The sequence below is a fragment of the Erinaceus europaeus genome, chromosome X, assembly GCF_950295315.1.
Source record: "Erinaceus europaeus chromosome X, mEriEur2.1, whole genome shotgun sequence".
Taxonomy (NCBI): Eukaryota; Metazoa; Chordata; class Mammalia; order Eulipotyphla; family Erinaceidae; genus Erinaceus; species Erinaceus europaeus.
The window spans coordinates 89,217,105-89,229,495 of NC_080185.1; the positions used below are offsets into that span (position 1 = coordinate 89,217,105).

Below are 12,391 nucleotides of genomic sequence, written 5' to 3' on the forward strand. Positions count from 1 at the left end.
GATCCTTGCACTCTGCACCACATGCACTTAACCCGCTGTGCTACCGCCTGACTCCTTATTTTTTTCTTTCTTCAGCATTTAAAAGGGAAACTTCCAGAGATACATAGAATTGGGCTGGGAAGATAGCATGATGCTTATGAAAAAAGAATTTCAGACCTGAGGCACCAAAGCTCCCAGATTCAAAATCCAGTACAGCCATAAACTATACTCTGTTAAAACAAGCAAAGAGCCAGCACTGAATCTGCCATGTGCATTACCAGGTTACAGGCCGGCTCCCACCACAATGAAGGAAGCTTTGGTCCTGTGGTCTCTTTTATCCTCTCCTCACTCTTGCTCCTCTATCCTAAAAAAAAAAATTTAAAAAAGGGGCTGTGGGGACAGCAGAACAGTTATATTAAAAGAATTTCATGCTTGAGACTTCAAAGTCCCAGGTTCAGTTCTCTACACCACCATAAGTAAGAACTGAGCAGTGCTCTGATCTATCTCTCTATCTCTCTCATTAATGTAAAAACAAATTATATATATTTAAAAAGAAAAATAAACTAATGGGATATTTTTCCCTCGGGAAGGGTGGGAAGATAGGGGGTGAAGAAGGGTCCTAGTGCATGATGGCAGAAAAGGACCTAAGTTAGGGATGACAGTGTCTTGCAGACATTTATGACAGGGAGATGAGAAATTGTGCCCAGTGGTTCTGGAGGTGGCACAGTGGATAAAGCACTGGACTCTTATACATGAGGTCCTGAGTTCAATCCCCGGCAGCACATGTACCAAAGTGATATCTGGCTCTTTCTCTCTCTCCTCCTATCTTTCTCATTAATAAATAAATACAATTAAAAAAAGAAAGTGTGCCCACGTATCAACAAATGTACTGTAAACCATTAATCATCCAATAAAAAGATAAAAACAAATACATAATAGGATTTCTCTGCATGATTTCAGAAAAAAAAAACACTACGAAAATGTTTAATTATCTTAAAAAATTAAAGTTGAATAAAGCATATTTCCTGGACAGGCTTGGAGGTGATGTAGTGACGAGAGCGATGGATGTAACTACGAGGTCCTGAGTTCCATATGCGGCATTGCATGTGCCAGAATTATACTCTGGTTCTCTGCTCTATCACTGATACATGGAAAAAAATTTTTTAAAAAGGCCTTTAGAAATATATTTATTTCCAGGGTCTGGGAGGTGGCACAATGAATAAACACTTCAACCCTCAAGCATGAAGTCCCGGGTTCACTTTCTGGAATGACATGTGCCTGATGGATGCTCTGGTTCTTTCTCAGCAAGTATATCTCTACAAAATTATGTCACTATGTACATAATTTGTGTAATTCCCCCCCAACCCAGTAAACATTCATACCCCTTACCATCGGAAACATTTTTTCCTTTATAAATAAAACAAAGCAGCTAGATGGGTAGAAAAAGAAAATCCTATTACTAGCCTTTTGGAATGGATTCAGGGAGAGATTCAGCTGTCAAAACTTTCAGGCTCAGCTCTGACTCCAAGCGCCTCAGGGGCCTTTCTGGAGGTTGAGTGGATTACTGAAACTGACAGGGCGGCCACTCTAGCCCACTGGGAGGTCCAAGTCTTGTTAGCCTAAAGGTCAAGGCCTCCGGCTCCACTGAGCAGCCTGGATCTGGGGATCCCCGGCCCATTTCCACTTGGGGAGAAGAATCCTCCGTTTCAGTCGGCCTCAATTCCCTTTGATAGCCTTCGCAGAGCCCCCTACGCTCCCCAGGTTCATTCTTACAAAGGTGCCGGCATCGTAATACCCCAAAGCCCGGCATTTTCCGGTGCCGCGAGTCACTTCCGGCCCCTATCTCCCTCCCCCGGAAGTGATACCTGATGTAAACACTGGAGCCGGGCCTTGAAGCCCGGGAGGTCTGAGAGCCGGGCCGCGGGCGGCGCCGACAGCAGGGTTCAGGATCAGGGACGCGTGGGCGATCAGGTCGGTTGCAGGCGGCAGGAGCTGGGGCAGGATACTATGGTTGGTGGGAGCCTGGGGACGGATGGGTGAGGGAGGGCCCTTTGAGCAAAGGGTCTAGGTGGAAGTGGCACGCAGAAGGTGGGGTATTGGATCAGGGACCATGGGTGGGTGCTGGTGTTGGAGACAGTACCGAGGTGGTCCTATGCTTGAGGAAGTCAACTGTGGGGGTTCAACACGCCGGTGCAGGATAACTGAGTGGTGCAGATCTTTGGACTGTGGTTCCAAAAAAAGGGCTTGGCAGGTGGAACTGGCTGGAGAATGGGTCTTCCCGGAAGTGAGGTGGTTCAAGGAGGCTAGTGGGGGAGGTTTGGACTTGTGGGAGCTGGGAAGGGGGTGTGTCTAGGCAAATATCTTGTGAGGGGGGAGGGTTGAAGGAAGTATGGGCTCTCTCATGTTGGAATCTTGGGGCCCAGGACAGCTGGCATGAGGATTTGAGATGTCACACTTAGAATGTTTGTCCCAGGTGCTGTGTGTCCCTGGGCAAGTATCTTGAGGAAGTAGGGTTTCCCAGGGAGAGGAAGAAGGGTCCAGAAGACTCCTTCTTAGAGGCATGGGATTCCTGGCTGGAGCTTCAAGCATGCCCTCGTTGGAATTAGGACAGCAGGGCACAATGAGAAGGGAATATTCCAGGGGTTGGGCGTTGACTTGCTAGAGTTTTAAGGGCCCCTGAGGATCTGGGGTAATGTCTAAGCTGGTCCTGGTTGGGCAGAGGTTAGTACAACATGCCAAGGGGGGAGGGTTCTGGAGGCAGACATGCAAACTCACAGGGACTCAGGAAGCCTGGAGGGAGGGAAGGTATGTGAGGGCCCTAGGCTGGTAGAACAGGCTGGGAGGGTCAGAAGGGTATGAAAGGGTGTAGGAAGTGACACAATACAAGTGTGCACTCTCAATCATGACTTCCCAAGTTTGATCCCAGCATCCCATGTGACAGAGTGATGGTCTGGTTCTCTTTTAAATAAATAAGCAGTGCTAGGGAGACGACACAGTGATTATGCAAAGAGCCTTTCATGTCTGAGGTACCAAAGGTCCCAGGTTCAGTTCCCAGCACCACTATAAGCCAGAGCTGAGCAGTGTTCTGGTAAAAACAAAGCAAAACAAAATGGTGGTCTGGGAGGTGGCACAGTGGAAAAAGCACTGGACTCTCAAGAATGAAGTCCTGAGTTCATTCTCCAGCAGCACCTGTACCAGATTGATTTCTGGTTCTTCTCTCTCTCTCTCTCTCTTATCTTTGTTTTTAATAAATAAATAAAACAGAAAAATCTACAGTTTAAACAAACAAACAAAAAATTAAATTATTAAAGAATCATGAGGGTTCACAGGTGGTTTCAGGGCTAGATCAAGAAAATGCAGGAAGAGGCGAGGGTCCCAGCCCCTGTAGACTTGAAGGTAATAAGTGGATTTGGATGGTTCCAGATCTTGTTGGACTGTGGGACCAGGCTTGACTGGGAGTGGGGGCAAGCAGTGAGTGAAACTCCAAAGGCTATGGAGAAGGTAGGGATCCAGGTGGGGGGTGTGGCCTGGACTTAGGGTTAGCTGAGTGTGACAAGATGGGGAGTTTGGGGAGTGGGGGAGCTGAGAGTGAAGACTGTAGGCCTATCCCCATGGCTTGGTTGCCATTGAAGTCCTGCTGGGGACTGCTCATTTGCAGAGTGGGAGTAGGAATCCCATGTTAGTTGGGACCAGGAGTTTTCAAATTCATAGGCTGACCCCCTGGCCTCTTTACAACTCTACCCCTACTTGTGTCCAGGTCAGCAGTCCTGGACCATGAGTCAGCAACCACTTCGAGGAGTGACCAGCCTACGGTTCAACCAAGACCAAAGTGAGAGAGGCTCCTACCCCTCCCCCACCAGGAGGAGAGGAAGGGTGGGTGAGGAAGGCCAGGAGTGGGTGTTGTACACCCTTTGAAGCAAACCCAGAATCCTTCTCTTCCCTGCACCCCCTACCTCTAGGCTGTTTTTGCTGTGCCATGGAAACAGGTGTGCGTATCTACAATGTGGAGCCACTGATGGAGAAGGGGCATCTGGGTGAGCAGTCGGTACGGGCGGGGCTGTGTCCAGAAGGGATGGTCAGGGCATTGTCTCCTGCCTCCACTGACACCCTTGTCCTTCTCCAGACCATGAGCAGGTGGGTAGCATGGGCCTGGTGGAGATGCTACATCGCTCTAACCTGCTGGCCCTGGTGGGCGGTGGCAGCAGCCCCAAGTTCTCAGAGATCTCAGGTAAGTGGCCTTGTTATCATCATCATCATCATCATTGTCCTACCAACTTTCTTGAATTCCTGGCCTCCCAGATGCACTGGCAGGCAAAGATGTCAGAGCACCTTGGTGTTGCACTGTGAGGCCTGGAAGTCATGGACTGGAGAACCCAGACTTGTCTCCATTTAACAATGATGGATTTGGTGCCTCCAGTAGGACATGGCCTTGCCCGCAGCATGCTTCCTGGAAGCACTCTGTGCTTGTGCTGAGCACTTGTCGTGACCTATTTGCTCCTCAAAGCAACCCCACTGTGTTAGGAAGCAAACCTTGTCCTTATTTTGTCCAAATGGGGAAATAGACACAGAGAGAGAGGTTCAGTGGCTTCTCCAAAGGGTGACCTCACCAGTAGGATGAAAAATTGAAGTCTAAGGTGCTGTCACTCGCCTTCAGCCTTAAGCACATTTTGCCTTAGGGTTTTTGTTGATCCAACCCCCCCCCCACTAGGACCCTTCCTGAGGCTCCCTGGGGCCCCTCCTGGAGATCGATCGCCTGGGGGTGTGGACTAGGTGGGACCCTGGAGGCCCAGGATTGTGGCCTTACCCACTTGGTTGCCCATGAATCAGAGAGCTTCTTGTTCAGTTACTCAACCCCTCCCTTCAAGACTTAGTTTCTTCATCTGTCAATGATCATAACAGTTCTAGAACCAATTGTGTCCTTGCTTTGAGACTGAAGGCAGAGAGAGAGAAAGAGAGAGAGATCACAACGCTGAAGCTTCCTTCAATTCAGTGGGAGCTAGGCTTGAATCTCTGTGTGTGTGTGTGTGTGTGTGTGTGTGTGTGTGTGTGTGTGTCTAAGCAGCTAGAACCTATTTTTAGGAATTCCATACACAGCTGCTTGTGTGGCCTAAGGCTTGAGTTGGGCAGTGGGTTGAGGTTGATGTCTTGGGAGAGCAGGTTGGGATGGGATAGGGGTGGGAGGGTGGGTTTAGTTTCCCCAGGGCTCCCTCTCCCCCTCAACCTTGCCCCCCCCCCAACAATACACCCACCTGCCCAGCAGTGCTGATCTGGGATGATGCCCGGGAGGGCAAGGACTCCAAGGACAAGCTGGTGCTCGAGTTTACCTTCACCAAGTCTGTGTTGGCTGTCCGCATGCGCCATGACAAGTAAGCCCAAGCAGGAGGTCTGGGGTGGAGGGAATGGAGAGGTACAAGACCCCACGTGGGGCCCCTGCCCGGGGACCTTATGGCTGCGCTGCCCACAGGATCGTCATCGTGCTGAGGAACCGCATCTACGTCTACTCCTTCCCGGACAATCCTCGGAAGCTGTTTGAGTTTGATACCCGAGACAACCCCAAGGGTGAGAGGGCCCAGATCCGCAGTGAATAAATATCTGGATCAAGGAGGCAGTGAAAGGCGTCAATTCTGTCTGTCCATCCTTGACTCGCCCCCTCTCCCCCGCCCTGTGTCCTGGAGGGTAGAGTACAAACACAGCTAGTAGGGACATGGGTGGTGTATCCAGGACCTCCCTCCCCCGCCTCCACCCCAGGAATCTGCCTTGTGGATGGGGAGCACAGCTCTGGGCTCAGAGGCCCAGAGGCATCACAGAAGGTCCAGGGCAGGCCCTTACTCTATGCTATGGACTCCAAGACCTTGCCTGAGCCACTGTCTGTTCCCTACCTCCCCTGACCCAGCCTTTCTACCCCCTCCCTTCACCCTGACATTCCAGGACTCTGCGATCTGTGTCCCAGCCTGGAGAAGCAATTGTTAGTGTTCCCGGGACACAAGTGTGGGAGCCTGCAGCTTGTGGTGAGCAGCCCGGGGTGGGGGGGGGACAGCTGTCCACAGGAACTCATGGCCGGTGCCTTCAGTACTGTCTATAAGCATATATATACAGAGCAGGGTGGGGGAGATGGCATAATGGTTAGGCAAAAGACTCTCATGCCTGAGGTTCCAAAGTCCAGAGTTTAATCCCCTGTACCATCATCAGCAGAGCTGAGAGCTCTGGTAAAAAGAGAGAGAGAGAAGGAAAGAAAGAGTGGGGAGCCAGGCAGTGACACACCGGTTAAACACACATAGTACTAGGTGCAAGGAGCCCCAGAAGGACCTGGGTTTGAGCCCCTACCCCCCACCTGCAGCAGGGGCACTTCACAAGTGGTGAAGCGAGTCTGCAGATATCTTATCTTTCTCTCTCCTCTATTTCCCTGTCCTATCTCAGTTTCTCTCTGTCCTAGCCAATAAAATGGGGGGGGGGATGGCCACCAGGAGTGGTGGATTTGTCATGCAGGCACTGAGCCTTATCTATAACCCTAGAGTCAAAAAAAAAAGAAAAAGAAAAAGAAGGGAGGAGGGGAAGGAGGGCAAGCGATTGAGCTGGATGAAAGTACACTCAATCAAGTGTACACAGTACCATGTGTGAAGACTGGGCTTTGAGCTCACCTACAGAGGAGACACTTCATAATTGTTGAAGCAGTCCTGCAGGTGTGTCTCTCCCCCCACCTCCCCTCCCCATCTCAAGTTCTATCTGTCCTAGCAAATTAAAAAAAATTGAATGAATGAATGAAAGAAAGAAAAACTGGCTGTTAAGAGCAGGCACTGAGCCCCTGATGATAACCCTGGTGGCAACAGGGAGAGAGAGAGAAAGAGAAAGATAGAGGCCTGGGGATAGTTACACATCTGCTTTTTTAAAAATTATCTTTATTGGACAGAGACAGCCAGAAATTGAGAGGGTAGTGGAGATAGAGAGGGAGAGAGAAAGAGAGACACCTGCAGCACTGCTTCACCACTTGCAAAGCTTTCCCCTGCAGGTGGGAACCGGGGGCTCAAACCCGCACATCTGCTTATGTGTACACGTTACCATGTGCAAGGATCCTGGTTTAAGCCCCCTGGTCCCCACCCGCAGAGGGAGGAGGAGGCTTTACAAGTGGTAAAGCAGTGATGTAGATTTCTCTCTTTCTCCCTCCCCTTCGATGTCTATCTTTATCTAAAATAAACCAATAAATAAATGAAAAAAAAAAAAAATGGAGAGAGAGAGATCACAGCATCAAAGCTTCCTTCAAGGCAGTGGCTAGCAGGCTTGAACCTGGGTTGTGCACATGGCAAAGCAGCACACCAGCCGAGCGAGCTATTTTGCCGGCCCTCAGAAACTACATGTTCCTCTGCAGGACCTGGCCAGCACAAAGCCTGGCACTTCCTCAGCTCCATTCACTATCAACGCCCATCAGAGCGATGTGGCCTGTGTGTCCCTAAACCAGCCTGGCACTGTAGTGGCCTCGGCCTCCCAGAAGGGCACCCTAATTCGCCTTTTTGACACCCAGTCCAAGGAGAAGCTGGTGGAGCTGCGGCGGGGCACTGACCCGGCCACCCTCTACTGGTGAGCACAAGGTAGGCTTGATGGGCTAGTGAGCCTGAGGGGGGGTGGCATGCCGGCCTCACTGGTGTGCGCTCTGTCTTCTAGCATCAACTTCAGCCATGACTCCTCCTTCCTATGCGCTTCCAGTGACAAGGGCACTGTTCACATCTTTGCTCTCAAGGATACCCGCCTAAACCGACGTTCAGCGTGAGTATACCAGCCCCCTCTTGCCTTGCCTTGCCCTGCCCTCCACCCCCACCCTTGGCATCTGGGCTCAGCCAGCATTGCCCACAGGCTGGCTCGTGTTGGCAAAGTGGGACCTATGATCGGGCAGTATGTGGACTCGCAGTGGAGCCTAGCCAGCTTCACCGTGCCGGCCGAGTCTGCATGCATCTGTGCCTTCGGGCGAAACACTTCCAAGAATGTCAACTCTGTCATCGGTGAGTGGGCATCACCCTCATTTGAGAGTACGGCCAGCAAGTCGGACTCACAAAGGATTCCCGGGCACGGGAGGCCAGAGGGAGCTAGAATGACTGGCTGGCACAGAGGTAGAATCCTGGGCCAGCCGTGGCCTTGGACCCTTTCACCGACACTCCCTCCTTCTTCCAGCCATCTGCGTGGATGGAACCTTCCACAAGTATGTCTTCACCCCGGATGGGAACTGCAACAGAGAGGCTTTCGATGTGTACCTTGACATCTGTGACGACGATGACTTTTAAGGAACCCTGAGGGCTGTGTTAGGAACCTGCTGCTGTTGACTGCAGAGCCTTGGCGCAGGGAAGGCTGGGAGTGCTGTGGCAGTCCCAAGCAGCCAGCATTAATGCCAGCCGGTGCCCGCTTCCCGCTCACTGCTCACTCAGCAGAGCAGTGTCTCAGCAGCTCACTTCCCCTAAAGCACTTTTGGATGGCTGTGCCCAGAAGGTCAGGCCAGCCCAGGAAGGCATGAGTCCCTGGGGTTTTAACCTGGAAAAGAACCCCCTACCCCTTGATCTCCTAGGGACCCAGGGGGAGCACCCTAATCCAGTCTGCGGGGATTTAAAAAAACCTCAGAAAGAGATACTCTCGTGTGATGAAATCAAATAAAGGATACTTAAAGAGAGATTCACGATTGGACCTGCGTGGCCCCCCACAGGCCTTCCTGTAAACAAGGGGTGACATCCCTTGCCCCATGTCTTGCAGGCAGGAGAAATCCTCAGGTTCTGGTGATGGTTCCTGTTTCTTTTCTCTGCTTATCCTCCAAGCTTTTCGCTGCTTGGAGGCTCCAACTGCCAGAACCGTTCTCCCAGGCGCCCCCGCTCGGGGGCGCACGGCAATGCCTCGCCCAACCGCGGGGGAGGGGATTTCCCAGCAGCCCCTGTTGTTGCGTAGTGCTGACGTAATTTGCATATTGGGTTCTTCTTGCTGCGAGTCTTCTGCGTACTTCACTTCGGCGCTGAGGCGAGTGAGGTTCGCAGTGTCGCGCGGCTCCAGACTCCATTTCCCAGTGTCCCCTGCGGAGGCACAGGGTATAACGGTTGTTGTAGTCCCGCTGCTCTGCCAGCTGGTCCAGCTACACGGGAGGATGTCGGAGGTGCAGCTGCCGCCTATCCGCACCCTGGACGACTTCGCTCTGGGGTCCGCGCGTCTGGCTGCCCCGGACCCCTGCGACCCGCAGCGATGGTGCCACCGAGTGATCAACAACCTCCTCTACTACCAGACCAATTACCTTCTCTGCTTCATCTTCAGTCTGGCGCTGACCGGGTGAGGGAGGAAGGAAGGTGTCGGTGGGAAAAGGACTCCGTGGGGAATGGGGTGGCGGCCGCGAGGGGGGTCTCAAGGTCCCGAAAGGGGCAGCTTTATGCGGGTGTGTGTAAGGCCCGGAATGGCGTATTCAGTAGAAATGAAAAACCTAGAGTTATGGGAAGGAGGTATTTGAAGGCAAGGGGAATCTGTTTTTTTTTTTTTTTTTTTTGAGGGGGGGGGTGTCTTGTGGGAAAGCGCCTGGCTGGATCAGGTGGGAGAAAGTGTGAAACCAAAGGGAAAAGTGTGGGCTGGGGTTGGGAATAGAAGTAGGACACAAGTAAGTCTAGGGTGGTGGAGAGATGGAACTTGGATAAAGCGACTCGGGGACTCAGCACCCAGATTCTGGAATATGGTCAAGTTGAAGGGGTGGAGGCTAGGCACTTGGAGTGAGGGTGCAGGGGCGGGGGGTGGGCTAGATATGACAGGAAGGAGCAAGAGGCAGGTGGGGATCTTAAGCCAGGAGGGATGGAGAATTTGGAGGGACTGGGCCAGGGCTGGGAGTCAAGAATAGGATCAAGAGCCAGGAATAGGTTATTATAGTAATGGAGGTAGGGAAATAGGAACCCGGAGGGGAAATTTCCAAGGGAGGAAATGCAGAGGGTGGGTGTCCTATAAGGGCTTTGAACATCGGGAATGAACATGTATGGGGACAGATCTGGAAGAGGGGTCTACAAAGGGGGTTGGGGAAGAGTTACAAATTGGGGTGGGAGTAGAGTCAGAAGGAAAGACCAGGAAAAGTCTGGAAGCCTGAGGCGCTAGAGAGATTGCAGGGGCCTGAACTGGGAGCTCACAGGTAGATAGGGCCATAACATAGACAAGAAATGAGGGTCAAAACATTAATACCCCAATAAAGAAATAAAAAGCAAAGAAATGAGAGTCCATAGGGCCGGTGGAATAGTTCTCTTGAATTATGGCTCTGCCATGTAAGTGACCCAGGTTTGAGCCCAGACCCTACTGCACTGAAGGAAGCTTCAGGGATGAGGTCTCTTTCCCTTTTTCTCTGCTTTTTCTGTCTAATTTTTAAGGGGGCAGGTGGTGGCATACTTGATTGAGAACACACATTACAGTGTGCAAGGATCCAAGTTCAAGCTCCTGGTCAGTCCCCACCTGTAGGCAGGAAGCTGCATGAGCCAGGAAACAGTGCTGCAGGTGTCTCTCTATCTCCCTATTCCCTTCTAGTTCATCTCTATCTCTATTCAAAATAAAAACAAGGATAAAGCCTTTTAAAATTTTTTTTAAAAAAAGAAAGGCAGGTCTGTGAGGAGGGTAGTGCATTGGTCCTGGGACTCAGCCGCCTAGGAGATGAGACGTGTAGAGACAGGAGCTAAGAGTAGCCAAACAGCAGGCAGTGGCCTCTCCCCACCTGCCCAGCCAGCTTTATTGTCCTTGTAGGTATGTGAGCCCACTGCACACCCTCCTGAGCACACTGGTGGTGGCGGTGGCCCTGGGCACGCTGGTGTGGGCAGCTGAGACTCGTCCATTCGTGCGCCGCTGCCGCCGCAGCCACCCTGCTGCCTGCCTGGCCGCAGTGCTGGCCTTCGGCTTTCTGGTCCTTTGGGCCACTGGCGGCACCCTCACCTTTCTGTTTGCCATCGCTGGGCCCGTGCTCTGTGAGTCTCCTTTTCCCTGGAGATAACTGGGGGGTTGGGTGGGGGGGAGAGTCCAGGACTGGGGTGAGGTACCCTGTGGTTGTGGCCACATCCCTTTTGCAGAGTCTTTCCTGGCTTCCCTTGCTTCTGGGAACACCTTTCTTCCCACCACCCTTGCGGGCATCCACCTGTGCTAAATGCCTTCCTCAGGCCACATCCCTGATCTGTTTGACCTCCCTGATCATGCCCTTGAGTGTTGCTTGGCTACAGGCTGCTCCTCTGCCTCACACTCCAGTTCCTTGTGGGCCCCACGGGCAGGAAGGTGCTGTGCCAGCCCATCCGCCCCACGCCAGTGCCTCTCTGCTTTGCCCACAGTGATCCTTATCCATGCCTCGCTGCGTCTACGCAACCTGAAGAACAAGATCGAGAACAAGATTGAGAGCATTGGACTCAAGCGTACTCCGATGGGGCTGCTGCTAGAGGCACTGGGCCAGGAGCAGGAGGCTGGATCCTAGGGGTCTGGTATCTGTGCCCGAGTCCCCCCCCCAAACACACCTGTACCTGGAAGCCAGAGCCCTGCCCAAACCCTTCCAGTAGGAGTGCCCCCCAATCTGCACAATCTAAAACAGCATGACTTCTGAGACCCTACCTGAAGGTCCCCAACTGTTCATTCCTGGCCCATTACTAGGAGACCAGAATCTTTACCAGCACTAGAGTGCTAAAGTCACCCATGTCCACCCTCCAAAGCTGAGGCTTGGGGTCCAGAGCATCTGTGACCCAGAAGCCTTCCATCCCCAACCCCAATCTCCTGTGCCTGGGGCCAAGACATTCCCTAGTTTGTACCCTGGACCAAGCTGTCCCGGACCCCTGCTCTAGCTCTGAATTCAGGTCAAGGCATTGCCAAATCTTGAACACAAGACCCAGCCATCACCAGCCCCCTGTATCCTGACAGTTGAGTTGATGTCAACGTTCACTTGTCTCACTTCTTCTCTCCCACTCTCCAGCTCTGCTTAGATTCCTGCTTCCCACCCTCACACCCCAAATCCCAAGTGGCCGGGACCAAGAGGTGGGACAGGACATGACGGAGGAGGAGACGGCCTGAGGCATGGGCCCTGCATCATTGTTGCCGCAACAATAAAGGTTCTTGCATTGCTCATGCTTGTCTGGACCTCTTGAGATGTCTGTCTTGTGCTCATGCTGGTGGGCTTCTGTCCACTGTGGGCTGGGGTGGTCTCAGGCCAGTCCTGATCTCTCCTCTGGAGCAGCTCTGCTGCACAAGGTGTTCTGTCAAGCACTGCCATGTTTTCTACCATTTACCATGACACTGGGATTAACTAGGGGGTCTTGTTACAGGTTGGCTAGAAGCTGAAGCGCTTTGGGCAATGTCACAAAGTGGCACCAAAATGGATGATATTTGTCATGAATTGTTTACAGTATATATATATTTTTTTCTTTTTTTTTTTTTTGTCACCAAGAGTTAACCCTAGAGC

The 12,391-nt window shown here is 52.1% G+C and overlaps 2 protein-coding genes across 3 annotated transcripts; both read left to right on the forward strand.

Annotated features, from left to right (window-relative positions):
• The first annotated feature begins 1,823 nt into the window (after nucleotides 1-1,823).
• On the forward strand, nucleotides 1,824-8,629 carry WDR45 (WD repeat domain 45). The gene is made up of 11 exons (XM_016190973.2): nucleotides 1,824-1,950; nucleotides 3,737-3,808; nucleotides 3,939-4,013; nucleotides 4,103-4,207; nucleotides 5,240-5,345; nucleotides 5,444-5,538; nucleotides 5,908-5,987; nucleotides 7,343-7,551; nucleotides 7,636-7,737; nucleotides 7,825-7,970; nucleotides 8,140-8,629. Exons 2-11 carry the CDS (start codon nucleotides 3,754-3,756, stop codon nucleotides 8,247-8,249), a joined length of 1,083 nt encoding a protein of 360 aa, XP_016046459.1. The 5' UTR covers nucleotides 1,824-1,950; nucleotides 3,737-3,753; the 3' UTR covers nucleotides 8,250-8,629.
• A 310-nt stretch (nucleotides 8,630-8,939) lies between these two features.
• On the forward strand, nucleotides 8,940-12,057 carry PRAF2 (PRA1 domain family member 2). Of its 2 annotated transcripts, none has more exons than XM_016190974.2 (4): nucleotides 8,940-9,270; nucleotides 10,705-10,922; nucleotides 11,277-11,423; nucleotides 11,906-12,057. In XM_016190974.2, exons 1-3 carry the CDS (start codon nucleotides 9,092-9,094, stop codon nucleotides 11,414-11,416), a joined length of 537 nt encoding a protein of 178 aa, XP_016046460.1. In that variant the 5' UTR covers nucleotides 8,940-9,091; the 3' UTR covers nucleotides 11,417-11,423; nucleotides 11,906-12,057. The 2 variants fall into 2 exon arrangements, with proteins under 2 accessions (XP_016046460.1, XP_007529478.1); XM_007529416.3 differs by having other exon boundaries at nucleotides 8,941-9,270; nucleotides 11,277-11,418.
• The last annotated feature ends 334 nt before the right edge of the window (nucleotides 12,058-12,391 follow it).